This window comes from Acanthaster planci, linkage group LG04, assembly GCF_054643075.1.
Source record: "Acanthaster planci isolate LZ-2023a linkage group LG04, COTS_SCS, whole genome shotgun sequence".
Lineage (NCBI taxonomy): Eukaryota > Metazoa > Echinodermata > Asteroidea > Valvatida > Acanthasteridae > Acanthaster > Acanthaster planci.
In genome coordinates, this window is record NC_141780.1 from 17,786,979 (window position 1) to 17,814,484 (window position 27,506).

Below are 27,506 nucleotides of genomic sequence, written 5' to 3' on the forward strand. Positions count from 1 at the left end.
TATGCAATGTACGTCTGGACGGCACTTGGAACGAGCAGCTGGGCTTCCTGAGGCAGGCGGCTGGTGGACTTTTACGGGAAAGAGGTTGATAGACACGTACGATGTCACGTACGAAAAATGCCAAAACTTAGCGGGGATTATGAATTTGGGAACCCAAGATTTGTACTTTTAATCTGTGCAAAACTGGTCATCCCCCAAAAACCAAAGGCAACGCTGTCTGAGCTGCTCTGACTCTGTTTTGGGGGAAATTTCAAATAGTAAATTGTGAGAAAATGGGAATTTACTAGACATAACCCTGCCATGCAAATTTGACTCTACCTAGCATAGCCACGGACGTCATATTTTTTTAAATGACGTCCGTGAGCATAGCGCGTAGCCTAGCCCAGGTTCTTCGTTTCATTACGACTGACGTCCAGGATAAAAAAAGTTGTGTACAAAACGACCACAAGTTTGGTTCTAATCTGTTCTTGGTTTACCTTGTTGAAGAAACTAATTTTTCACCTTTGCAAGTTCTTCAAGGCCTTTTCTATCCGTCAGGGGGTTTAAGGATTTCAGAACGAACCACTGACTGAAAAATCGAGGAAGATAAGTGAGAGACAACGTTATACTTTTGTAGACGTACATGTACATGTAATTCATCCGTTCTCGAGTTGTAAAGTGCACGGACGTACAGGAATCCGGGCTGCATGCACGCACTATGCGTGCGCGATTTCCAGTGAAGGTATGTTGCACACCTGCTACACATAGACCAGAACTGGTACCCGGCTTTAACCCGCCTGTCGGTATAAAAAATGCAGTTCCGTTGTCGGATCGGGGCCCGACTGACCAATTCTGTAACCCCCTTTTGACTACCCCTAAAATGTTCATATTTTGTTCTACTTTATATTTCGGTTTATAAACATAAATTTGCGACAAAACCTGCTATTTTATAAGAATAACCCCTGTTAGCGTAGAAGGCTTTGTATATGCAGGGTTTTGGTATGGGAAGACGTTCATCAACGATCTCTCATTGAAGCATGCTAACTTGAATTTGTCGGGGTAGTTTTATTGGTTAAAGATGTATAAATACACAACATTGCAGAGATCTGATATTTATTAAAATGAAACATTAACTTATCTTGATAACTGAGGAATAAAAAGGAGGATTACATCGCTGACATGATTATTGCGATGAACAGGCAAGACTGATTGGGAACACGATGCAGCCTAGAGGCATGCGCGCGCACGTGCGTTAAATCGTGCTGTTGATCGGCCTTTCCGTTTTTATTCGTGAACGTGAAATTCGTGTCTTGCAATATTCTTGTAAATGTTTTTCACCAGTGAAGAAATGTTGCCGAACAGTTTTGTCAGTGGGCTTAAAATTCATTGGCTTGGGAGGTTGACGTTTATGGTCATGCTGGAGCTCTGTCTGGTTATCGGGCGATGGATCCCCAACAATGTGCAATTTCAAAATATTAAAAAATCTCAAAAATAGGTGATTTTCGTTTTTAAATTCAGGCCCCAAGAGATCATGATTACTCGCTGTTATTGACTTTCATATCAGTCTAGTTTCTTAAAAAATACTTATCTGTGTTTGCGCATTTTGGAAAAGTTCTCCATCTCTAAAAAACATAGTCGTTATAACTTTTAAAAGGGACAAATCAACAGATATGAGTAAATTGCTAGCAACAGAAATGTGCCAAAGTAGGCTTGCTGGATCATACTCCCCTCGACACGGAACTGCCGGTGAAGTCCCTTAACTTCTATCGAATTGTGTGGGCACTTTTTGTCAGTCCACCTGTTAACACATATAACACATGCTTTAAAAATGGTCAGGATTTGTACAAATCAGGAATTTTAGCTTTCCCGTACTGGCTGTATGAGGCCTCAGCTTGGCGTGCAGGTATACCTCGGCCAACCGTCACCAACGTCACGCCACAGCCTCGCCTCCTGCCCGAAGTTTTGTGTAAAATGTCGGCACGGAGACCAATGGTGGCTGAGAACCACGTTGCGCGTTACAAAACTTCAGCTTCGCTGGTTCCATTCAGAACATGTACAGTAGTTTCATGTGCGTGTACGCAGCTCGGAATCTCGTACGCCGAATAGTTGCGCGCGCGCACTCTACGAACTGCACTGCACAGAACGGCTGAAAATAGTCCACAACAATAGCAATCAGGCGTTAGTCCGACTTTATTTTCCCGTTTTTGTCTTTGGTGGTGATGTGTCGAATTTCTTAACCCACCAGCTGTGGAGATAAGGATGCATAGGAATTACAGACGTGAAATTGGCTCCTTGGATAAGGTGTTGAAAATTTCAGTTACAAAATTTGTCGCCCGATTTTGCGCCCTTAAGTTAAGGCTTAATATCCTAGACTCCCTCTGTAAAGCAGTACGGTACGGTCAGGGAGTCCACCTGGCCTAGACTCTCGTACCATGTGTCGTGTTAAAACACCCACAGTTTCCCCTCAAAATGTCCCTAAAAATTCAAAACCCTGCCCTCTTTCAAATATCAGCCATACAGTTAGTGAGCATGATGTCACGGTCATCTACCTAGGGGAATCCAAAAGTTGAAACGTAGTTCTCCCTTCTATTATAGGAACAGGTCCCCAAATTCACAATCCCCCTGTAGTTTGTTACTTTTCGGCGAACCGTGCACATATGTAAGTGCGACGTGCAACGTCAGCAAGTTACATAAGCGGCCGGCTGGATGCACGCGATGCGTGATGTGTCCTCTGGAGGGTTTGCGGATACAGTAGGAGTTGCTCTCTACTCTCAGCCCCAGCACGGAGGAATGGATTGAGTATGTGACTCGCAGGGACCGCGTTTCCAACATTTTCTTTTAGGCTTCCAGTCTATAATTTTCTTAGTCGTAAATGTTGTTAAATTTACCCACTATTTTCATGATGTCTGGAGAAGTAGGCCTAAATCATGTTGTAAGTCCCGTTAAAAGCTTCATAGCCGGCGGCTTGAGTGGAATGAGCGTAATTGCAATTGGCCATCCATTCGATACGATCAAGGTAGGCTACCCCCAGATCTGTGGTGTTCGACGTCCGCCCCTCTCTCGTGGGAGAGGAGCGGACCTCGGACCCCTTAGTTCTGGGGGTATATGGTGTACGTGTGCCTCTTCATGAGGTTCATTACTCCAGTCATGGAGCTATGGTGGGGTTCGTCGTCCGAGTCCACCGCACTCAGAGATTTCAAATGATTTCAATGCTGCAAATTTTCAAGTGAATTTCAGGTCAGGCTTCAGACCCAGCCCACCCCGGTCCAAGGTGCTGCCCCACTTTACCGAGGAGCATGGGACTGTGCCAAGAAAACTGTCACAAAAGAGGTACATGTAGATAGGCATATCAGGCCATAAGAATGAATATCCCGCCTGGATTTCTGCCAACTGCCCGCATTTTCCAAAAAGTTTTTATTTCAGAAAATTGTTGGTTTTCCCTTGGGAATGGTTAAAAAACAAAAAATGGCTGCAGTGCAAAGTAAATCGGAAGTTCGTAGTGCGCCTGTGTACAAATGTGCGGTATGTACACCCAAGAAAAAAAATGAAAAAAAGCCTCGTCGTGGGTTTTCCAAATTGTCTGGATGAAAATCCAGGATGTTCATTCTCATGGCCATAGCAACATCAACTTTTATGGGAGAAGATTCAGAAATTACCTGAGGAATATATTCTTTGCTTTCCTGAGTTAAATTAACCATTCTGTTTACTCCAACTGCATGTCCAGTCTTGACATACACGTATTATTACCCTGAGGAATTTCAAGTTTAAAAAGAAATAAATGTGCACAAGTCTGTGTAACTTCATAAATTTTGAAATGAACACATCTTATGTGAGGGCTGTAGTTCATCCGCTTGTGATTCCCCTTGGAAAAATGTACACCCGTGTGCCCCCGAAATTGTCACCATAGTTTAAAGCACTGTATGCCGTGGTACTAGACTCGATGGGGGCAGCCTGCAAAGTACAATTGTCACCAAATTCATGATACTAGTAGCTTTCATCTCAAAGTCATACACGTCATTTCTCATGTGAACAAATTTCTTGAATATTTTTATATCAGTATGGTCACTTATGGAAACCTTTACCATGTTTACAGAAAATGAAATCCCCAAAGCGAAATCCTGGCAGACTTAATCCGTTCCCCCAAAACAGTCCCCCCCCCCAAATTTTTGCCGATGAGTCAAATGGTTTGGTTTTTTCTTTTTCCCAGGGATTTCATGGTCTCTACAAGGGCATGGTTACCCCCATGCTGGGAGTGACCCCAATGAATGCTATTTTCTTCTCTGGCTTTAGTATTGGCAAGAAGCTTCAGACTCCAGGAGCAGATGGGAAATATGGGTGAGTGTGCACGGTGTGCAGGTGCAAAGAAATCAGCACCTTGGTGGATCTTGGAACTTCTTCCAACCCATGAACTGTTGTTGCTCCATGTTGCTTCAAATGCATATTAACTTCCCGATGTAGTAAGAAAAAGGGAAGAAAAAATAAGTTGCATACAAAACAAATATCAAATTTGAAACTGGCCGAGTGAAGAAAAGAGAAACTTGTAATCTATGCTGAGAGCAAAACAAGTTCTCTTGGGAATTTGAAGCTGAAGACAATATTTGGCAGCTAGAATTAGAGGCCAGTCCAGTGGTGGTGCAACACTTGGGACAGGTGGCTCTCTGCGGTACGTGCCTCTTCGACCAACAGGGTGCTGTGACGTGAAAAGCTTGAGTATGCTCGTGTGAATGCAGTGCTACACCCCATTTATTGTGTCTGTAACGGTTGTTTTATAGGTATGATCAGATATTCAAAGCAGGAATGCTTGCCGGTGTATTTACCACAGTCATTGTTACCCCGGGAGAGCGCATTAAATGCCTTCTACAGGTGAGACAATGTTCCACTTCTTGATTGAAAGATGATGTCGCGGGGAAGAAGTCTGGTTTTGCCAGGAACGTGCTCTGCAGGCAAGAGCAACACATGTAAATGAAAGAAGCAGCTAGCCAGTAGATAAAGCTTTTGCAAGCACCTAAGTTACACCCAGGAACAGCCATGGCATTGTACACCAGTGATCTTCATTGTCATATGTGAAGGGCTGCCTGGTTGTGCAGAGAACATCTCTGTTTATTAAATCAATTGATATTTCCCACTGACTTAAATAAGATGTGTGTGATGTAGTCAGACAAAAATGGGTCTTTTGTTAGGAGACAAATTTTCTAAAATGTAACTTCCGTATTTAGACTTCCTTAACTTTTGTACCAACAATAATATTGATATGTGGTTTTTCTCTGCTTTGAAGTTGATACTGTGTTCATGAGTGATAACCATAAATTGGCTAGGGCCGACAAGAGACTTATTTTGCTTGACCACATCACATGAGACCATTGGTATGTGCCCTGTGCATGATCGACTGAGGGCACCCATCACATCTAAAATCAACTTCCTTTTTGGGTACTGGTGGTTGATGCATGCCGTTCTTTGTTTTGCAATGTATTGATGCCAGGGGAGGCAGCTGGACTGTCCGTGGTCCTTCTATTGACATGGTTGCTCCCAATAATGCTGGGAACCAGGCAGTCATCTCAGACTTCCTCTGACTCACTCAAACATGTAGAATAGCTGCAGCCGTTTGATTGCTAACTGCTTTCAGATTCAAGCTGCGTCGACCGAGAAGGCCAAGTACGCAGGACCCCTAGACTGTGGCAAGCAGATCTACAGGGAGTCAGGTCTCTTCAGGGGATTGTACAAAGGGACGGCCATTACGCTCATTCGAGGTGAGTGGAATGTACAAGCAGCTGCATGCAAATCTGTGGAAGTGTTTTGCCAGAAATCATTGGACTGCTACGTGAACATTTTGTATTGAAAATCTAGTGAAACTCCTGTTTGCATCCAAAAAAGTCTCATTGCTAGAACATGACTAGTACTTCTACAGTAGATGGAAAAGATGATTGCTGTAAAAGGAAATTCTTGCATTTGTAATCTTAATTATTGTAGTGAGAGCAATGGTATGAATCTAACAAAGAGAACCCTTTTCTAGCCATATGGAGTAGTTGTCATAGCATTAAAACATGTGACTAGATCTGACGAAATGGGTCTTTAGGCCAGTTTTCTGGTCATGAGCCCCGAGCTGGACCAAGAGAGGGTGAAATTTTTCCAGCAATGGAGGCTCCTTTGGTCGAAACTGCACTTGCTGGTTCACAAACAACTATGAAATGCACACGTCATTGCCAGCAAAATGAACACTGCCCACCAACATGGCTCTTTTCAACTGATGAGGGGGTGCTTCTGCTCAAGGGGGATTAAAAATTGAACCAAGCTCTTCCTTTTGATGTACATGTACCACTCATCCTGTCATCCTAATGAAAATTAATGAACACGCACATTGTGAAAAGATTCTTTGCAAGGCCCTTAAGTCAAAAATGGGTTTTGGTGACTGTCACCCTTGTGACACCATCACCCAAATCGCCACTTGTCTCTTGCCTGTTCTCCATCTGTTTTTTTTTTTTTTTTTTGCACAGACGTACCTACTTCTGGCTTGTATTTCTTGGTATACGAATGGGTCAAAGTTTCACTCACGCCAGCGGGTAAAAGGTATGTCATCCGAACCACTCTGTGCTGCTTTTACGGATCACAAATTTGGCCCATTGCATTTTTCACAAGAAAATTTCTTACTTGCTTTTATTACGTGTTGCACAAGATTACCGTGGCATGCACCCTGTAATGCTCTGAATTTCGTAGAAAGTTCCAACTGTAGGCATTAGGATGTTCTAATAGTTTTAAAATGGCTGACTATGTGACCCTTGGGGCATTATTGTACGGAACCATCCTGAATTTTTCCCAAATCCTATACTAGGCGGAACTGAATTGGGGCATGTTTGTAGAGTGTAGGGTTATCTAGCTCATTCCTTCAAGAAGCTTTCTAAACGTTGCCGAATTTGAAGTACGATGTATCTTGGAGGGCCAGGGTTATTAGACTCACTAATCCATGCTGAGGACATGAATTAGTTTGTGGTAAAACTGTATGCAAACACTGGATTTCAGCGGTGCATCTCTCAGAATCAACGCTTAATTCAGTAAAAGTTGAAAACTGATATTCCTTCTTGGCCCAGTTTCAGTAATAAATAGATGTTACTTTGACAGGATTCAGTCTTACATGTAGTAATAAAGGATGTTGATTTGAGACTATTGTACTCATGTCCCCTTCATTTATGGTCACATCCAATGCACTATGAGTGAGAAACACCTGTTTCTTTCTCCTCTAGATTTGTGCAAAAGTATGTCACATATAAGTGCTTTAATAGAGCTGTTTTATTTCAGCCCCGAGGACTTGAACCCATTACGCATACTTTTTGCTGGTGGCATGGCTGGAGTTATTATGTGGTTAGCCATTATCGCACCGGACAATCTGAAGTCCAGAATACAGACAGGTAATCATACAGAGAAACAGTTTTCGCATGTGTTCATGTATTTTGAGGGGCCCCTCCTTCAGCCAAAGGTGGGCTTCAGCAAATCTATCTGAAAGATTATGGGATGGCTTGTGAGCTCATGAAAATGTGAAAGTAACGCCTGGTTTCTTCTTCAATAACATAATTGACATGCTGGAGACATTGGTTCTTTTTTTGATCGTAACATGTCTAATAAATACCACTTAGATGAGAGGGCACCAACATTGACAAGAGGATCTGAAAGATTATGATGGAGTCAACCTCCTTGGGTTGAGTTGTTGTGAATGGGGATTTTGGCGTAGCGATGCTGTGTTCCACTATTTTTTCCTCTTTAGGCATCTGCAGACATGGGAGCCCAACATGCATTTGATAAATTCTGCAGAGGAAGTAACGTGAAAGGAATTGCATGTGTCAATCATCCATTTTTTAATTTCTCACAAACCAGCCCCCGAAGGAACGTATCCTCGAGGCATCCGTGACGTATTCCCAAGGCTAATCAAGAATGAGGGATTCCCTGCACTGTTCAAGGGTATCACGCCCGTCATGATTAGGGCATTCCCAGCTAGCGCGGTGAGCTAAATCAGAGAGTGGGAACGAAGGAATGAGAAGAAAGCACCCTCATACACACAACGCAAAACTCAAGCCGAAACCAAAAACCGAAGAAACAAACACAAATTATGACGATTCAAACAAAGACGGCAAAGATCTCATTTGCCAGTGCTTTTGAAGATATTATTTGTCTTTTGAATTCCCATTTCTAGAGCCTAGGAAGTCTGATGAAAATACATCTAATCAACATTAATAAAGCTTGTGCTTTCTTACACCCCTATTTTTCAACATTTTGACAAATCAAAATGTGCCGTAGTTGTCTGTACATTTTCTTGTTTTTCCTGTTCTACAGGTTTGTCTCCTCACCTATGAACTTGCAATGAAGTTCCTCATCTGGGCGACTTCCACTTTCTAATGGCGTCACTGCCATGGTAATAAGTAATGAACATGATACATTACTGTTCGCATGTGTGAATAATCTAGGAGGACATGCTTGTATGATGCAACATCATATACGATGCACGTGCTCGAATTCACTTTCTATGACACATCTTGAAGGTTTTTAGTCGTGCTTTAGACAGATTTTTGACTCATGGAATTTCTGAATTGGAACAATTCATTTGTCTTTCATGGCATCGATGGAAAAACAACAATACTAAGGGCTCTGATATATTCACTGCCGCGAGTAGTCTTTGTCTTTTGCCAGACCCCTTGAAGGGGCAACCCCCTTAATATTTTATCTAACAAGGGGCTCAGAGCACAGTTTTACACACACTGGTTAAATACTCCTCTTCAGCAGGAATTTGTAGATTTGTCACAATGTAAAGTAGCATGAATTACAGGTATAAACTTTTCTGTGTTGCAGACGACCTTCATCAGGAATTGCATCCCTTAGGCTGAGAAGACGAAAGGAAGAACAAAGTCAGATGCTGGAGAACTTAAGAGAACTGGAGACAGAATACAGGAGGTATTCATGAGTTCAGAATCGGACTGTTAAAAAGCTGTTGATTGTTGACTGTAATCACAGAATATAGATGAGCAGCAGAACTTTGCAAAGTGGTTGATTTCATGCCATGCCATGATTTCGATTCCCTTGGAATTGAAGATGGAGCACAGTCAGTGATCAAGAGGTAATGCCTCCCTGCACGTTATCTGATCCAGTGGACTTTGTTCTATTTCTTTTATCGTAAGTTGCTCATGTCTCAGTATTATAAGAAAAGAAGAGTTCTTTTTTGTTTATTTATTATTTATTGGGTGGAGAACTGTAAATGTTCCAATGAAGTGGAAATTTCTCATTTACTGGCAAATTAAGTAGTGCTGGTTGCTAACGTGCAAATACAAGATTGTATTCCATTTTTAAGCTGAATGAATTTTATACAGAGAACTTTTCTTGGGGTTAACTGTAGGTAGCGCCTGAAAGTAATTAACATGACTGCAGATTTTATTGTCTGGCCTCCGGACCAAAAGATCCTGACTGTTTAGAGAGATCTGTAGGATCAGGTAGCCACCACTTTATGAAAAGTTTATCTCATTGCTTTGATATCCCTGTACTGTTGTGAATATCTACTAATTTGGTCGTGTGTAAATTGGTACTCCTGGATTTCCTCATTTGAGTTGCAGTTTGGAAAAAAGCTCCCCATTTTTTCTTGGTATTCTTTCACATATTGATCTCCACTTTTTCACAAGTTTGATTTACGATGACTGTTGAAACATGGACGGGGGCTTTCACCTCAAAATAGGAAAGGTCAACCCAGTCTTTCCCAGCGATTAAGTCGTACTCTGTTTTCATGGGTGATGGCGACCTGCTGTCATAATTATGGTTGATAAGGCAAGGAATTAACCAGATTTTAGAGTGCAAGTTGATTCACTTGGGCCAACCATATTGTGTGGAAAATGTAGTGTAGGTTTGCTGTTGGTGATGACATTGTTTTTATGCAATCTTCAGTGCTCAAAACATATAATATTTTTTAGAGAGACTTATTTTTTTACACAAATATAGTTATCTCTCAGGTTTTAGAACTGAATTCACTAGGGCCAACCGTATTGGTGAAATGCTAATGCGTTTTGCCGTGGTTGAGTGCTATACGTCTATATATTTCTTACACTGTATTTTAAATTATCCGTCAACTATGTAATTTCATATCAGCCAGGGCTATGGATGCAATTTTGCAATTATAATGATATGTCTGCATCTACATGTATGTTAAATCTTTCATTTCAAAGGATGTGGAGTGTTCCAGAATAAATCTTTTGTGGTCAAAATTTTGTCAGCGTGCTGATGAAGTCCTGTACCCAGGTTGCATTTGGATGACTGCATTGATGCACTTCATCCCGCATCTCTTGGTTTCAGCTCCTCAGTGGCCTCTCCAGTCACTGTCAGATGCTTGGGGGATAGAAATGCGTCCAGGGCAACATGGAGATGGCGAATCACCCCATGCCATGAGCCACCGAGCTGGGCATTGCCATTGGGGAGGACCATATGAAGAGTGGCCTTCATTAAGGCCTACAATTTGGCTGATGAGAGGTGTCCTCGAGACACTGTGCTTTGTGACTATGAAGAGGGAAGGACACCGGGGTTTAATCAGTTGGGATGCTGCAGGCATTTGGTTGTGATGAGGATGATTACGACTTGAAATGTGATGAAGAAAACTGTCCCCAAATGCGGGTGAATAAGAATATATTTCATTTGATGCCTTGCCTAACTTTTTCATTGTAAAAACTCAAAAAATATCAAGCTTCAAAGCTGTATTTGGAGTGAAGTTTAAATCTGCAAGACTGAATACAAGAGCAATGAAGCGGGAGAGACGGCATCATTGGACAATGGCGACATGGAAGAGGGCCGCAGTGACGTCATATTCATCAATGTATCACTTCGGTCAAGTCCCTTGCATACAAAAGGCCTGGGCCCTGGGACGATGTGGGGTTTTAACATAAATTACACTATGAACCGTGTCAGAGATGTGGTAGGATAAAGTAGGCCTACCTTTTCATATTGGTAGTTGTGCATTAAATATCATGCCATTGTTTGTTCTAATCACGGAAGGACGAGCTCATTCCTCCATATTTTGATGCAAGGCATGGCTCCAAATATTTATCAGGAAAAAAGTAGCAATTCAATTCCTCAGTAAACGTAAATTGTTCCAAGGTCACAGGAGATAATCCGTCTTCAACCTGTAGGTGATGTTGGGATTTATTCAGGTTGGCATTTTAGTGTTGCATGGATTATTCAGAATTTATTCAGGCGCACAAAACAGTGTTTCATGTTCGTGCATGTTTGTGTTCATTGACAGATAAAACGTTCCATTCCATCTGCCACCTCACAAAACTGTACCTACCTCTGCTCTCATTTTGTGCACTCATGGAGATTAATAAAAGATTATGGAAAGCGTATGCATGTTGGGGTGAAACTACTTCACATGACAGTGAAAGCTCGGCTTTCTGGGTGAACAGGATTTATAAACAGCCACAGAAGAAATAAGGAATCACAAGCACCAGTGGTGGGGCAGCTCCATAGTGGATTCAAGCCACTGAGAGCTTTAGTTTCCCTGGGAATGTTAAGTTGCAAAAGTGGTCAACGAATCATTCTCTAATCACCATAGCAACACATCAGATTTTTCATTGCATAATTTTAGCTCAAATCAGCTCAAACCAAAAACTCACTTAAAAATCTGTAGTCACATTTATTACTGTTAAGCATCATTTCGGTGTTTAAAATACAATTTCAATTCACTAAGCACATACACTATATGAAATACAATAATGCAGTTAGATAATGGAATAGGACAATTTGCACCTGCAACAGGTGAATCCCCGTAACATGAGAGAAACCTTCCGCTCCCTTGGAATGTTCATGAGTTTTCCACACAACACAAGCCAAACACTGAATATCAGAATGCTTCTACTTAATACTTCAGACACTTGTGGAAAGTAGATACAAAAGAAAGAGCCCAAGGAAAGATACACGGAAGTGGTGCGTTGCAAAAACAGTTGGCTCTTACAAATTCATCACATTATCACCTGTCACTCCGTGACCTTTTAACAGATAGACAGCTCTATTCAAAGTACCCACAGCATAATACTGCTGACAAGAATATAATATATAATCAGTGCTCTGAAATATGTATGTATTTCAGAGCACTGATTATATATTATATTCTTGTCAACATTCTGATCACGGTGCTACGTAGCCCTTCCATATTTTTCTGGCATGATACAGTTGAACAGCTTTGGGCTGACAAGTACAGAACAAGTATGTAACATAATGTCATTAGATGTTAAATTTTTTGGTTAGGATTGTGATTTATTTGCGAATAATTTCTCATTTGACATTTTGAGAAGAATGTAAACCTGGCCAAAGATACACGAAAAAGAGGGATTATTGGTTGTTTTCATTTGCAAGGAAAGGACTTGGGTGTACATGTACAAATGACATTTCAAACACCTTTCACAGCTTTTCGTTGACTATAATTTACATTTTCTGCTTGGTGGGAAGTTGCTGCGGCAGGTAAATTGTGTGATGAAATTGACAAAAAGGCACTGAACAACATCCAAGTTTCACAGATTATGATAAGGTAATAAATACTCTATGGTACTGTGACAAGATTAGGGTAAAAATATTTTAAAATGTAAATAGAAATTAAAAATCGCTAAATAATGTTATTAAATAGATGCTATCAATACGTATAAATGATAGCTATTTGTGCCACGCAAGAAAGAATTATTCCAGAGTCCATGATTTTAAAAATTACATTTGTGTTGCGAATTTAAAAAGGTCCGTAATTGTATTTATGTGGATTTTGATAATTGATAAATGAACATGACTATCTGTAGTTTTAGTGAAGGTGTGATTTTGTGGCAAATGAAGAGCAATATGTACTCTTAAATAAGACAGTCAAAAACAGAACACTGAACATGACTAAAATGGCTAATAAAATTGTTTTAATGCAGGGCCAAATTATGCAAAACATGTTCATTTTTTATCCTCTGTGGCAAAATCCCTGAAATGTAACTGTCATTCATGATCACTCTGAAATGGTTAGAAGTTGTAGAAGAGGCAACAGTCTTGATAGACAGAGGTTACCAGCTGGTCAATGTTAACAAAATTGATGAACAAGGTGCTCCCTCTTCGATTGGAAGCTTTGATAAAAATCTTGGCCCGGAACAAAGCAAATTGATTTTATAGGTTCTTAAAAGCCACTCACAAATTCTCCTGTAGCAGTTCAAGTGCTGTAAAAGGCAAGGTTTGATCGGCAACTTTTCAGTTCAGTTCTAGAACCTTGACTGTCTCCTGTATTCCATCTCTAGTTCTCTTAAATTCTCCTCCAGCATCCGGACTTCGTCCGCTCTCTGCATCTCCCTGGCCTGACGGATGTAATTCCTGATGATGTTCATCTGTTGCACCATGGGATTGTCCGAAGATGCCATCAGCTCCGCCTCGCTCATGGCCGACGGCTTCCAACCACCCTCCAATGTCCTGGCCCCGCCCCCCGTGCTGCTCTTGGTTGGGGAGGTGTCCTGCTTGCTCTTGTTTAGGTTTAGATTCAGGTTCAGCGGCCAGCTGGGGATGCGGACGTGGCCCTTCTTGGTGTTCTCCAGCGCCCTCTGTTCCCTCCTCTCCTGGCTGAGGCGTTCCTGTCGCTGGGCCTCCAGCTCGGCCTCCTTCTCCTCCTGGATGCGGCGGGCGATGGCAGCCCTCCGCTCCTGCTGCAGTTTCTGCAGCTCCTCCTTCGTGGGCAAGGTGACCATGGTGTGCATGTTGGCTTGAAGGAAGAGGGTGCAGTGGGTGCGGATCTTCTGGTACAATCTCTGCTGGGTGGAGCTGGAGGTGGATGTAGCTAAGCCCAATATTTTCTTGCTAAAATTTATGGGGGAAAAATTATATTTTAACAGAAATTATATAGTAAACATATAAATATTTGCAAAGTTCGGAAGACTTGATAAAAGAGAGATGGGTTCCACAGCAACAGCAGCACTGCAAAAGCACTGGTTTTCAACTCACCTAATCGTGTCACTAAGATCAAAGTTCTGCAATATTTTGGTACGTTCTCTCTCCAGCACATCCCGACTGAGACCGGAGCTTCCAGACCTGAACAAAGAAACGAACCAAAGCAGGTGCAATCAAAGTTCCTTCCCTGAACAGATTTCACATTTTACTCTCTGACAAGATTAGTTGACTCTTGAAACTGGTGTGAAGCTGAATGGAGCCAGCATGGAACTTGTCTTGCTTGGTTTTTTCCAGTTTATCTATCCCCATAAAATCTTTCATTCCCAAACATATCTTAACCCTGCATGAAGCAAGGAGTTTGAAGACAGTTTCTAAAGAAAAGAGCAATCACTAGACCATCAAACAATTAACAAAGCAGACAAACTGGTTAAGCTTTACTTGTCACTTCATCTTTTAATCTTAGACTGAAGGTTTGGAAGGCAAACCTCATTGAACACTTACAGCAGTGATTCAACCTTTGGATTGTACACTGACAGCTGTGCAATGATGTGGTTTTCCATCTCACTCAGCCTCTAAAAAGAAGACAAGAAAATTTCCAGTTGATGACAATTACACACAAGAAAAATAAGATACCGCCTAACCGAACAGAAATACAACTAAAGGTCACAGGTTAGAGGTCAGTAATATTTCATTAAAACCAATACATTACAAAACATAGGCAAGTTCAGCACTAACTATGCTTGTTAGCCAATCTCCTTTTAGTAATCTGCAGGGGCAACACAATTCCTCACAAACAACCCTAGTTGGACTCTTTTGAACTCTCAATGACACAATGACACTCTCTGCTTTCAAGGTTGCTGCAATTTTCATGTCACTGGTTCCCCATATACTTTACTACCAACAAGGATATTGACAAATGAACTGTGTACCAGGGTTTGATTCCCAACAGTTGACTAGGCTAGTTAAGGTTAGCAAAACTAAACTACAGCTAACTATAACTGGTACTTGAACATGCCCCGTGCTGACAAAAGCTCAAATTCTTTACCTCGTATAGTAATACAATGGTAGGTTTGATGACCTTCTGCCTGACCGCCTGTAGTCTCATTATCAGCAGTTGATCACAGTGTTTACAGACTCTCAGTGTCCCACTCATGTCTTCGTCTTCTCTCCCATCTGCTCCCTCATCTTTCCTTGCCTGCTGCCGTTGGTAGTCCCTCAGTATTTCCTCCTCCGATTTCAGCAAGTTTTCTGGAGGTAAGAAAGCCTTATTAAACTCCAGCAGTCATTTTAAAAAGAGAAGTAACGTATTTTGTTGTAACTCGCAACGGAGTACATCACCGAGCACCTGCCCCAAGCAGGGTCCAATTTTGTGGATTCCATACTAGATTCTGAGCTTTGGGCCAGCACTAGAAAAAAGTCTGCACGTGGTCTCTGAGAACACAAACCTACAGGATCCATGCAGGTGCTTAAGCCAAGCCAAAGAGCTAAGCTGCAGAGTGGTAATTAATGGTAAGCTTCTTCACTGGCAGTAAGCAGAGCCTCGAAATTCTGCTCTTGAAGTGGCCTGTTTTCTATAAAACTCAATGTCTCCCCTGTATGATTCCATTCCATCAGTGGCATTTCTTAGGGAATCAGTGAACTCACATTCACTTTATGACATTCAAACCACCAAACCTCCTAGATACTCCAACCAAAACAGACTCTATCTCACCACAAACTGTGTTGGGCATGAAATCCGAACATTTTGAGCAGGCAATGTTGCCACACAGACGACAGTGGTGACGTCTCAGGGACAGACCAAATCGCTCCAGGCAGAATGGACAAAACTTCACAGAGGAGTCTTCCTTCCAAGGCACGACGGTCTTCTCAAAGGCTAACCAGAGGAAAACATTAAAATATTTTCAATATGGATCAACCTGCATACCAACAGAATTTCAGAGCGCCCCTTTGTGATTATTAGGTTTGACAAATGAACAATTATTTGTAGCCACTGAGCTGTAAATCCCGTTGAGTCCTCCGGGACTCAGACGTGATTACTTGTTTCATCATAACAAGCTCCCCATCAGTGCTCCAAACACCATGCTCATCAGGCAGCTCCATTTATGCACGAGTTAGCCATTCACTAAACCAAAAAGTATCTTAGTCCAGTGCGGTAAAATTTGGTCAGAGTTTAGATAGATTAATTAATTAATTAGTTAAGCCCACTGGTTGGAATTTAGATGAGATTAAAATGTTTAATTAGTTAAGCCCATTACGAAACCATTGATAGCACGGTACACTTTTTCAAGAAGTATGAGAAAAAGTTAACACTGTTATTCAAAGTTTACACAGGCCTAAAATTGAAACACGCAGAGAAACTAGAACAAAGAAATGAGTTTGAAGTTGTCCTTCAAAAGGTCACCACAGCATTTGTATCCGTGACTGCGAATGTGTGAGGAAAATGTTCTTGTATGTTTCAAACATGTAAAAAAAATCTCTATTTAAACAAACAAATGTAGAAAGCACAGCCAATGATTTGATGTTAGGGGATATTTGGTGAGCTGGCAGGCACCTAGGACTCCAATGAACTCAGGTAGGGGGAAATCAGTGGCGTCAATACGGGCAGGCATGATTTGAAATAAACAACCAATGTACACGCACATGTTGTGGTTCATCGGCTAGTGGAGTCTTTTCGCAGACTGTAATGCATGAGTTCTCTCACAAATGGCTATGAATTTTGCACTTTTTTGTACAAAAGTAGCGGCATCTAGCCCTCCAAAAATACACAAATTTGGAGTCAAAAACCCTAAAAAGTTACATTCCTGGGCACCACACCCATGGGTAATACACAGCCTTGTAAGTACTCATGAGATGCCGATTGGAGTTGGTGAGGTTGGTTGGGTTTGGAGGGGGTTGACCAATATACAGAGGCATTTTGAAGGCTGAATTGACTTCTATACCGATGACACCACACATTGTTTAGGTGTGTGCATTCCTATATCGTACTCTGTGGCCACGGGCCCCCACTGACTCCATAAGATAATGCACAAGTAAAAAAAGTGTGACGTCATCAGTAGAGAGACCGGGCCTATAATGTGAGGCATTCTAGTAGGCAGAACTTTTGAAGGGGGCACACGGGTATTGTCCAAACTTCCATCACATCAATCTCATCATAGAAATGAAACAAAAGTACACAAAAGAAAATATATTACTCTTCTGCGTCAGCGCTGTTAGATGGTGAGTGATTAAGCAATATTTGGTAAGAGCCTCTGTACATTTTTTTTTGGAAGTGAGAGACTATTCTTTGTAGGATTTATGCATGTATTTTATAACTGGTCATTGTGAACTGTTAAAGATGAACCAAAGCTTCATGAATGAACAGATCATAGCTAACCTGCATCCTGCTAACTGTAAGAAATACATGTACTTTGAAAAACAAATCTGAAAGGACATAAGAGATTCATTTGAAAAGGCCATGGAGTGAAATGTGTATATTTGTAAGCGTGACAAAGACAAAGAAAGAATCATTAGAGTTGTTACAAGTCCTTTACTTGGTTTGAAATCTTTTCATGAATTCTGAAGGGACAAAAAATACCCTGAATTCAAATTATGCTATCTTTTAAAGTGAGACATACTGGAAAAGGATTGGGAAAAACTTCTGAGGTTGTGTTTGAAATGGAGACTGTCTGGGGAGTCCTCAAGTTATGGGAAGGGCTTGTAACAATCCAAAAAATTCCTTCCACAGGATACACATTTTGGCCATACCTTTTCTTGCCCGTTTACCTTTACGCTTGGCTGGATCGGCACACTCGGCGTTGAACTTGACCAGTTTCTCAAGGCGTATGAGTAGTTTGTTTGTCTCCACGGTGTTGCGGTCAATGTGCGACCCTCGCTGACCCCTGAAGTACTGATAATGGCCTCGCATGGCTCCTGTGGCAATGTCAAATTGACCGAAAGAGAAATTCATAGCTGTAACAGCACAGTCACCTTACTTAACACCGTAGAAAACCTACAATATCACAGTCACCTTGCTTAACATTGTAGAAAACCTACAATATCACAGTCACCTTACTTAACACTGTGGAAAACCTACAATATCACAGTCACCTTACTTAACACCATAGAAAACCTACAATATCACAGTCACCTTACTTTAATAACACTGTAGAAAACCTACAATATCTAGAAGTGTGGTCCTCAAGTTGATCACAAACATATTCAAAGACTTTTATGTGTTACATCCCAACTTTGTCCACTGCCCCAACTTTGACAAGTGCCTACTTGGCGCAGGCCCAACTTCGTTATCGCTGGTTACTCAAATCACTGGTTACTCCAAACAATCATCCATAAAAAGCAGCAAGAAATGACATGGTTTCTTGTATTATTAATGTCGTACATTCCACCGATTTTGCTCTCTTCGCTCATGCTCTTTTCTGAATAAGTACTCTGTCCAGCTTTGCGCAGGACCTTGTTTTGGAGACAAAGGCTTATCTGCCCTACCTATTTCCTGTGGAGCCCACTGCGTATCATCGATGCCGCTGACGCTTGACGTCAGCGTCACTGACCCGGTGTTTCTGTCTCCCTCATCTTCCTCGACCTGCGTAACCTCCGCAGCAGGCTCCCCAGTCTTCCCAAGGAGCCTCTTGGCTTTACCTTTGAAAGGAATAAGACAAGCGACGGGACTTCAGAAAACTCAACAAAAACTCTTTTAAAAAAAAATGACTACATGTTTGTGTTCTTATATTTTCTGAATGGGACATCTGCAGGATGAAACATGAAGTCCTGCAACTAGACACTAGTGTTGTTCGTGACAAGCCTTATTTTCAGTACATAATCAGTCCGTGTTGTGATGGTTCAGTGTAGCTGTACCATCACACGGTCAAGTAATGTATTGGTACCAGGCATCTTGCAGACAACTCTGTGATACCGGTACATTTCCCACAATCATTTGGTAAAACACAGCCTTCTCATTTCTGTGAACTCACAGCTAATATGTCAATGAGCCAGGTATCATTCAGAGTCAACTGACCAAGGGCGTACAGAGTGCGGAATTATGTTTGGATGTAAGAAATTTTCTGACTACATGTACTTACAGGCACTTTGTCAAAACAAAAGTGGATGTCACACTGTACATGCACATGTCAGTCCATCTAACATTTGACAGACAAAAACCTGATGATGCCAAAACACAAATAGACTTTCATTTCACCCTCTGCTTAAAGGTCACTCACGCATGCACCGGCATTTTGCCACTACAGTAAATGGAATCAAACGTTTACCAAAAAATCCCTTGAGATGGTGAAGCAGGGCTTTATCCTCACTGCTGTGGTTCTCTTCAAAGTGTACCTGCAGCTGGTAGACTGAGTTCAGATCCTGCATACAGATGGGACAGAGGAACCCCTCCCGAATGGAGGTATCCTCCCCGCTCACGGATGCTGACATTACGGCCTGATGAATCCCAGCGGAGGTTTGGTCTCTTTATATCACAGCTGAACGGAGATCAATCAAAAGTGATGCTGAAATGCAGAAATCTAGAAGTGGGGACAAGAGATGTTTTTCACGCTAATCCTACTGTACATGTACATGTACGCCGAGAACCTGTGAGCTCTAAAGACCCCCGAAACATTTCTAAGGTTCATGCTGACCCCAGACTGGTAGACCTGATCAGAAAACTCCCAAAGTACTGAATCAAAGGAAAAAGCATCTCCCCCCCAAGCTATTTCCATGTAAAGACAAAAGGAGGGTAAACAATTACGGGACACATCTGGAACACAAAATGCATAAGGAGGTCACTCAGGCTCAGAGAGACACAAAGGCCTAGACATTGTTGTGCATGAAATGTAACAAATTCCACCATCTTAGAATTGCAAGTACATGTAAGTGAAGCAGACCTGATAATGACATTACAACTTGGCAGTGAAATTTGAATCAGTACCTATTTGCTTTTGTTTTTGCCTTGCATCACAATTGAACATGTGCAGTGAGTTTTTGGGGGGCACTGGAAATTGTTTTTAAAATCAACTCTTTGTCTAGTTCCAACAGTTGTTCATGCTTACGTTGTCCAGGTTTTTGTTAAGTTGTATTCACAAGAGGGAATTTAGACCCAGCGAGTAGGGCATTTTTGGACTTTATTTCCTTTTAAAAATCTTCCAGCGCCACAGATTAGGAAAGAAGAGTGAGATTCATGTATCCAGCAATTTAACTTGGCATTTGATGTTAAACATAGAAAAAGAAGATATTGGGACTTTTTAGGGAGCCTGAAACCATGTTCTCTCAAGATCAATTCAATTACTATTGGGCCACAGTAAAGAAATTACATTGTATAGGTTTAGTGCCATCCAGCTGTTTATGTTGTTTAACAAAAAATAATGCATTATGACTGGATGTCTGCAAAACATACGGTCAACGGTGCGTGTGATTGGTTAACGTGTGACAACTCGATCTTTACCTATCTTACATGTACAAGATCGATTGATAGCCTATATTGCAGTGTTTTGCACAATTTGTTGATACAATGTAACTCTACCATCAGCATGATCAGTAAGTTGCCTTTTCCTTTTCACGATTATGAAAGATTGTGCCCAACATACAAATTTAAACATGATAAACTCTGACACATGATCTAGTATGTCCAAACAACTCCGTGGTCCAAAGTAGTGCAATTTATATCAATCTATTATCATGGAGGTACAGTTGTCAGTAGGACCTCCATGGTTGCATCTCATTATCTAGCAGGTATTGTAGGCCTACAGTCAGTAACAATCCATGTATGATTGACAAAAGGCCAAGCCTAACCTCCCCTAACATGCCCAAGCCATAGTCAAGGGCATGAAGGGTGCAAAGCAAATTAAATTGAAATTGGAGGGCTGAAAACTTCTGTTTTACTCGCATGGCTTGTCTTGTTAGCAAGATTACACGGATGATTAAAACACGAGCAACCGGCTTTACCATGCTTGCAAATCACAAGGGACAACCCCACCCCTATCTCCAACTCTTGACTAGACTGGCCAGGGAATTTTCGTAACCACAATTGAGCCCTAACTGAAGCTGTGGTATCCAATGTAAATGATCTGTTAGTGTTACTCACGAAGGACTGATGTGGGATCAAGTGGATAAAATAAGCCAGAAAGATCCCATTCATTCCAAGTTTTCAAATGAAACTCCGTCCTCCAGCGCGAGTGGTAGGTCGCAAGCGCAGCCTTCCTCCAATTTTTCGACATCGTACGACAAAGAGAGCGCCACCAAGAGATAACTAACAGAAACGCCTGTCAAAATGGTGCAACTGTAATGGATTTTGCGCCACATTTGAAGGTTCATTACAAATGTCGACGTGGAATTTGTTTAATCTTTCTTAGTCGTTTGCAATGACTGTGGAAAAGACCATATATAACATGTCCTAATTTTTGCCCCAATGCAATTTTTGAGAAGGTGTTAGAGACTGACCGTGACTGGCCTTTTAAGGTAATTGTAATGAGGCTTTGTAAAGTTTGTTTATTAAACTGCACGCTAGCGCCTCTAGTGTGGCACGGACTCATGGAGCGGGAGTGAGAGTCCGTGCCACACTAGTGGGGCTAACTGCTCGCCAGCTTGGAAAGAGTTCAATGCATTCTATTCCTTGGACCTTGCTCCATACGGACGCCAGTATTAGCCGTCGGAAAGCAAAATCTTGTCCAGAAAGTTCAATTTAGGCGGGCAAATACCAAATCGTTTACTGAGCATGCTGAGAAAACACTTTTTTTCCAGATAGGGTTTAGCCTGTGCGCAGGGTGTCAAGTGGTGTCTGTATGGGGCAGCACAGACATCCGGGAGTTTCATAAAATTGTGGGCAGCAGGTTCTTGCAACCACACCGCACTGGTGAAAACAATTGCAACAAGTGCGCGCGTACGCACTGACTAATCAAAGAAAAGATTGTGTATTAAACCCGATCCTCGGACTGGCTGGTGCGTGTGTACGTTGTCGTTGCCATGGTTGCTGTTTTCACTGGCGCAGTGCCAGCCATTTTGTGAGAATCCCAGATGTTTACGACTACGCTGTCCCATAATTATGGACCAATGTAAGCAACTCATTACTCTCACTAACGCTTGTAAGTATTCACAGCAAGATGAATTATCATGCCTGGAGCGTTCACTAATGAGATCATCCCACAATTCAATTCCTGTATCAGGGCATCCGTATGGATTCAATTCCAACAAATGACCTCTGTAGCCTTCCCCATGCCATCCAGTCATGCCAGTGGATGCATCATGTGAAAAATGCTGCTCCATTATCCGCCCCGAGCTGAAGTGCGCCATCTTTCCAACTGTTTTATCAGCATACGTTTATCATTCCACTCTAGCCCCAGACAGACAGGCCAGATTTGAATTGGGCCAGCATAATTGAGTGCATGTACATGTTCAGTACTTACATGTACATGTACATCCTTGACAAGCATGTCAAGTAAACAGAGGTACATGTAGTCCTGTAGACTGGTCCTACTCTAGGGCTACCGCAGTTCCACTCCTGCCTTTTCTGAATTGTTGTTAGTTTTTTATCAAGTTTTTGTCTTAGTAACATAGGGACTTTCTATGTAAAACTTTGTCTTCTGAATATGCCTCAGAGCTCCATGTTATTTCCCCTTTTTTCATTTGTATCTTGATTGGGTCTAGGCCTTATTAAGGAAAGAGTTCCACAAATATGGATGCTACATGACACCCTGTGCACAAACCCTATGGGACTGGTCTGAAAAATTCTGTTTTCTAAGTAAACAACTTGGTTTTTCCCTCCTAAATTCAACTTTCTGGACGTATTTTTGCTACAGCAAATACATGTAGATGTACATGTACATGTAGGTCATACATGTATATATATATAGAACTCTTCCCCTAAGTATACCTGATTATTCTTGTATTCTGTCAAAATTGTTTATTTGTGTTCATTGACCTGTCATCCTATCTGTAAATTCAACAAATACCACTTTGCAATATGGTAATAAATGTTGAGCTAAATCATTTATTATTTAAAAGTTTTGTTCTAAAATTTATCTGGCGGCAAAGTAATCACAGTGACGCTGCATGTACACGTACATCATGCATGCCTCAATAACTCATCGATCTGCTACAGTACATGTTATCATAATTTGCACGCTTAGTGTATGTACTTAGATCAAAACTTGTTTTTAAGTAAACTACATTTACATGTAAAATATGGCTTCACTTTCACTAAGGTTTTGACTTAAATCCTAGATGGAATAATATTATGTGGAACACCACTCATCACCACAGCGATGTGAAAGCTATCATTTACAGTCAAGTTAGATTAGCTAAAATAAAGCTCACCTCACCATAATTGGCATACTTACTTCAAATGTCATTTGCCCTACTTGTGAAAAATCTGCCAGTTGATGTCTTTTGAATTAGGAACAATTTTTCGTATTAATTACATTGGTTTTGTGAAGCAGTTCAAGAAAAAAGCACTTTTATTTACTGTACCTTGACATCCCACCACTTCTTCTTTCTCATTCTCTCACATGTATTTTTTTTCAATTCAGTTTCAAGTTACAATGAGATATATATTTAAATTGATGCCCTTTAAAAAAAAATCATAATTGGACTTGATTCAAGTAATTGAAGTGGGTAGTCTGAAAAAACTTACATGTATGTCTCTACAGTGTATGTGTTTTCCTTGAAAGAAAGTAACAAAAAGCAGCATCGAGATCCATGCCGATCAGCACTAGAAATCTCAAAATACGTGTACATATGAACAAGGGGCACACTTTTTTCTGGGCCCGTATTTTTGATTATGCCCTCAATAGTTAGCAAAAGTTGAATAGTATCAGATATCCAGCATGAAGGAGTGCAAGGTCATCATTTATCCGTTTGCTAAGCAATTTAAACCAGTTCTTTTTACATACTGTAGGTGCACTTTACGCTCTGCTGATATTTTTCCAAATACTCAATGGAAAAGCTTTCAATTCATACATAACTGCAAAAAGAAAAAACAACAGTGTGACGATCAGTCATCAGCTGTGTAGAAAGTATGTAATTTCCCCTTGGACCTAAGGGTTCGGCGGCTCCTGGTTCTGCCTTTCCAAGAGGAGGGTGAGCATGGAGCCCCATAATCTATTGGTAGAAGAGTATACCAGTACATTTCTTTAAGTTCTTTCAATTCACTAGTGAGGGTAATTTGCTTGACCTGTGTTCACTCCACAGATCCTGTCGTAGGATGAATGGCCATATCATCCCAGACACGCCAATTGTGGTGGATCTCTGGAGGAGAGCTGACACTCCATCCTCAAAACTTTACTTCCTATCTCACATGCACTCTGATCATACTCAGGGTCTCTCAGCCTCTTGGCGATGGCCAATTCATTGCTCACCCCTCTCTGCCAAACTGCTGATTGATAAGTTCCAAATCAGCGAGTGCCTTATCAGGCCTCTGGAACTTAATCAAAGTCATATTTTACCGCTGGATTATGTGGGGAGGGAGTCAATGACAGTGACCCTGTTTGACGCTAATCACTGCCCCGGCTCTGTCATGTTTCTGTTTGAGGGCTACTTTGGCCGTGTCCTCTACACAGGCGACTTCCGTTACGATTTGACGACCTTCCCTGAGTCCTGCCTGGGTCCCGGGCAGCCTGTGGATAAGTTGTACCTGGACAACACCTTCAACCATCCACGGTACAGGTTTCCAAGCCGGGCAGAGTGCACAGAGAAGATCCTGGAGATCCTTGCCAGGCATCCAGAGCACGAGGTTGTCCTTGGAGTCTACACATTGGGGAAAGAGGAGCTTCTTGTGGACATTGCACTTGCCCTGAAAACCCGTGTGGTGGTTAGTCCAGCACGTCTGAGAGCGCTCCAAGTGCTGGAATTACTCGATGTCTTTACAACAGACAAGGACTGTGGACATGTGAGACTGGTACCCACGGAGAGCGATCAGCAAGAAAAACATGGCCAAGTGGAACAGGGAAGCCCCAACCATTGCTATCATTCCAACCGGGCTGTTCTCATCACTAGACGGACAACCATTTATCAGTCAGGAGGACGTCTTCATCGTCCCATACTCAGATCACTCCTCCTATCTTGAACTCAGGCAGTTTGTCGCAAGAGTCTGCCCACGTGTCATCATCCCCATTGTCAAGGATTCCTGCTTCATGAGCAGTGATCGCTGTGTTACAGACATGCACAACTTTGACGATCTCTTGGACAGGTCTCCTAGTGCACCCATCACCATCCCACCTTCAGTGCTGCAGTTCATGTCCACTGATCTCTCGAGATCAGTCCATCATAGTGAGTCACAGAAGAACTTTCAAATGATCGTTGAAATGAGGAAGACTCAAAAATTGATGAGAAACAATCATACAGCTCTCGGAGTGGTTTTCGAAGATGATGATAACCAAGAGCAACCACAGGCTGGCAGTGAATCCAGTCACACTAATGGACAAAATACCAATAGTTTTCAGCTCACCGAGAGAACTAACCCCACCAGAGAGCTCACGGAAACAAAGGCACCTCTGACAGAGGTGCCATGTGAAATGGAAACAATGCAAAGTGAACCTTCCCCTCAGCAGTTCTCAGAAAATCAAGGAAGTCACATGTGTGAAGGGTTAGCCTCAAGGAAGAAAGATTTTTTGCCTGGGAAGTCCAAAAGGAAATTTGACGAAAGTCGTGCATCTGGACGCTCAAAAAGTCCAAGTGCTGACTTCGCTTTGATCAGAAGTATGTCGAGCAAAAAACCAAGAACCCTACCTGAATCATTTGTAATAACTCCAAAAGTGGTTGTAAATGCATTTCCTGGTGGAGAACGTAGACGACTTGCCAGTCCAAACTCATCTACAAAAGAGATTCAAGACTACTTCAAGCTGTTGAACACTGCTGCCCCTCAAAGTTGTACTAAACAAATGAATCTCAAACCAGATGCATGTAATACATGCGCAAGAGTGGCCTCCCCTCAAGCTGTCCCTCCAGTCTCAGACACCAAACCTGCAGGTGGTTTCATCACCGCCAGTCGTGCACACCAGCCAGAGGACAAGGCTGTAAATGTCACCGACAGTTCATTTTCAGTTGGTGCTCCCAACCAAAGGATAGTTGACCAGAGAGACAAGCGAAACAGTGAGACAGATGAGGTGTGCAGAGCAGCAGAGATGCTACAAATTGCAAGAACAGGTTCTGTTGAGGACAAGGGTGGAAGTCTGCCTCCCAAAAGTTCTCGCTCCACTGATCCCAGTCGTTGTTCAGACCACATACCTTTTGGATATATTTGTGTCAAGCCACTGAATCAACTGTCTAGAAGTCAAAAAGGTGACAGCCTCAGGAAAGCATTTCAAGACGCCTTTTCCAATCAGCACTGAAATATGGCAGCTTGGGATTTGTTGGAGGCATCACCAACATGCAGCGTCAGCAACAGTCAGGTTCTTCAAATTTTGATGCAGGTAGAATTGCCCCCATTTCTTTAAAAAGTTGGTCATGTGTCACTCTTGCATACATTTATAGCACATCGATCAACAGCACATGTATAGTGAATGATCTTTAAGTGTCCTTGGGACAAAACAGATTGTGTAATACCTTTTTTACGGTTACAATAAAGATCAGAATGGAAAAACAAAATGGAAAACTGTTCATGTACAGTGACGAAGGTGCACTGACAGGCACACATGTACATGTACCTGTTTTACATACCTGTACATGTACGTGTACAAAGAGTAGACATTCCTTTACTCCTTTTCTCCAACTAGGATAACTCCTTCGAGCTGGATTTTCGATTATGACTCCCCGGACTGTTCCTTGTCATTTTGCCTCGACAACCTTGACCCCAAATTGCCTCTGAAACTGAGGAGGGGGGAAACATTGTGTGGACGTTTGCGAGTCCACACTACGCCATTGCACCCTACATTATGTGGACTTCTTTTGTGCAGAGGTCCACACTATGTATGCCACGCCTGCGCACATGTACAAGTAACCAGCATTAGATGGAAACAACCCAACTCTTGTCAAGACAGGTTTCTGATGTATTCTCTGCTTTCACATCAATGGATTATTGCCTAGTCTATTTAATCCTCAATCCATATATAGCTCTCCCTTTTTCAGGATTTTATTCATTTATATTGTACAAGTTCCTTAATTTTTCTATTAAAGAACCCACGTGGGTGGGGAAATATCTTGAAGTGTACACTTCATGGTTTTATGAAGTCAAAATTTCGTTTTCCTAATGTGTTTCAACTACATGTATTCGTAAGCACGGCTGCTTTTACAAAAAAAAAGTTCAAACCATGGTATCCAGCGAGTACTGAAGTGTGATGTCATTTGGACCGCAAAACGAATGGACTATACGGGCGGGCCTAATGCAGGGCTTATGTCAGATTTGCTAGAACGGAGGGTTATTAGTTGCATTATTGGAACGGGGTTGTTTTGGCACCAGTTGCGTATCCGGGACGGGGGGCAACTTGGGCCCCACCCCACCCCCGGCAGATTTTTTAAACTTTTATTTTCATTGTAGTATTTGTTTAGCGAATTTTTATCTTAAAAAATATATCAAATATTAGCACCAAATCCCTAAGAAAACAACACCAGCAAAGAAAACCAAGAATGTCGGGATCGTAAGGCTTTTGATATTTCTTCTCCCCCAACATCATGCTGAATGAGTCCGAGGCCGCATTGGCAGT

At 41.9% G+C, this 27,506-nt stretch overlaps 2 protein-coding genes and 1 pseudogene across 9 annotated transcripts; 2 read left to right on the forward strand and 1 right to left on the reverse strand.

Moving 5' to 3' along the window:
- Positions 1 to 2,116: 2,116 nt before the first annotated feature.
- On the forward strand, positions 2,117 to 10,211 carry LOC110987191 (mitochondrial carnitine/acylcarnitine carrier protein-like). 5 transcript variants are annotated; one of them, XM_022249701.2, is made up of 10 exons: positions 2,117 to 2,995; positions 3,217 to 3,309; positions 4,187 to 4,314; positions 4,752 to 4,842; positions 5,603 to 5,726; positions 6,471 to 6,543; positions 7,270 to 7,379; positions 7,843 to 7,967; positions 8,299 to 8,377; positions 8,812 to 10,211. In XM_022249701.2, exons 1-9 carry the CDS (start codon positions 2,852 to 2,854, stop codon positions 8,359 to 8,361), a joined length of 951 nt encoding a protein of 316 aa, XP_022105393.2. In that variant the 5' UTR covers positions 2,117 to 2,851; the 3' UTR covers positions 8,362 to 8,377; positions 8,812 to 10,211. The 5 variants fall into 5 exon arrangements, with proteins under 5 accessions (XP_022105393.2, XP_022105394.2, XP_086992457.1 ...); XM_087136331.1 differs by having other exon boundaries at positions 2,120 to 2,995; positions 3,207 to 3,309; XM_087136332.1 differs by having other exon boundaries at positions 2,120 to 2,778; positions 3,207 to 3,309.
- Positions 10,212 to 11,606: 1,395 nt separating this feature from the next.
- Positions 11,607 to 21,094, reverse strand: rbsn (rabenosyn, RAB effector). Of its 3 annotated transcripts, none has more exons than XM_022249686.2 (9): positions 20,957 to 21,094; positions 19,149 to 19,358; positions 18,370 to 18,522; positions 17,653 to 17,799; positions 15,602 to 15,763; positions 14,936 to 15,138; positions 14,392 to 14,462; positions 13,945 to 14,031; positions 11,607 to 13,800 (listed from the first exon to the last, which is right to left on the reverse strand). In XM_022249686.2, exons 2-9 carry the CDS (start codon positions 19,309 to 19,311, stop codon positions 13,215 to 13,217), a joined length of 1,572 nt encoding a protein of 523 aa, XP_022105378.2. In that variant the 5' UTR covers positions 19,312 to 19,358; positions 20,957 to 21,094; the 3' UTR covers positions 11,607 to 13,214. The 3 variants fall into 3 exon arrangements, with proteins under 3 accessions (XP_022105378.2, XP_022105377.2, XP_086992456.1); XM_022249685.2 differs by having other exon boundaries at positions 17,635 to 17,799; XM_087136330.1 differs by having other exon boundaries at positions 17,635 to 17,799; positions 19,149 to 19,400; positions 20,957 to 21,088.
- Positions 21,095 to 21,131: 37 nt separating this feature from the next.
- dclre1b (DNA cross-link repair 1B) lies at positions 21,132 to 27,119 on the forward strand (annotated as a pseudogene). The gene is made up of 2 exons (XR_015425101.1): positions 21,132 to 21,330; positions 24,058 to 27,119. The product of XR_015425101.1 is annotated as a DNA cross-link repair 1B (transcript).
- Positions 27,120 to 27,506: the final 387 nt, after the last annotated feature.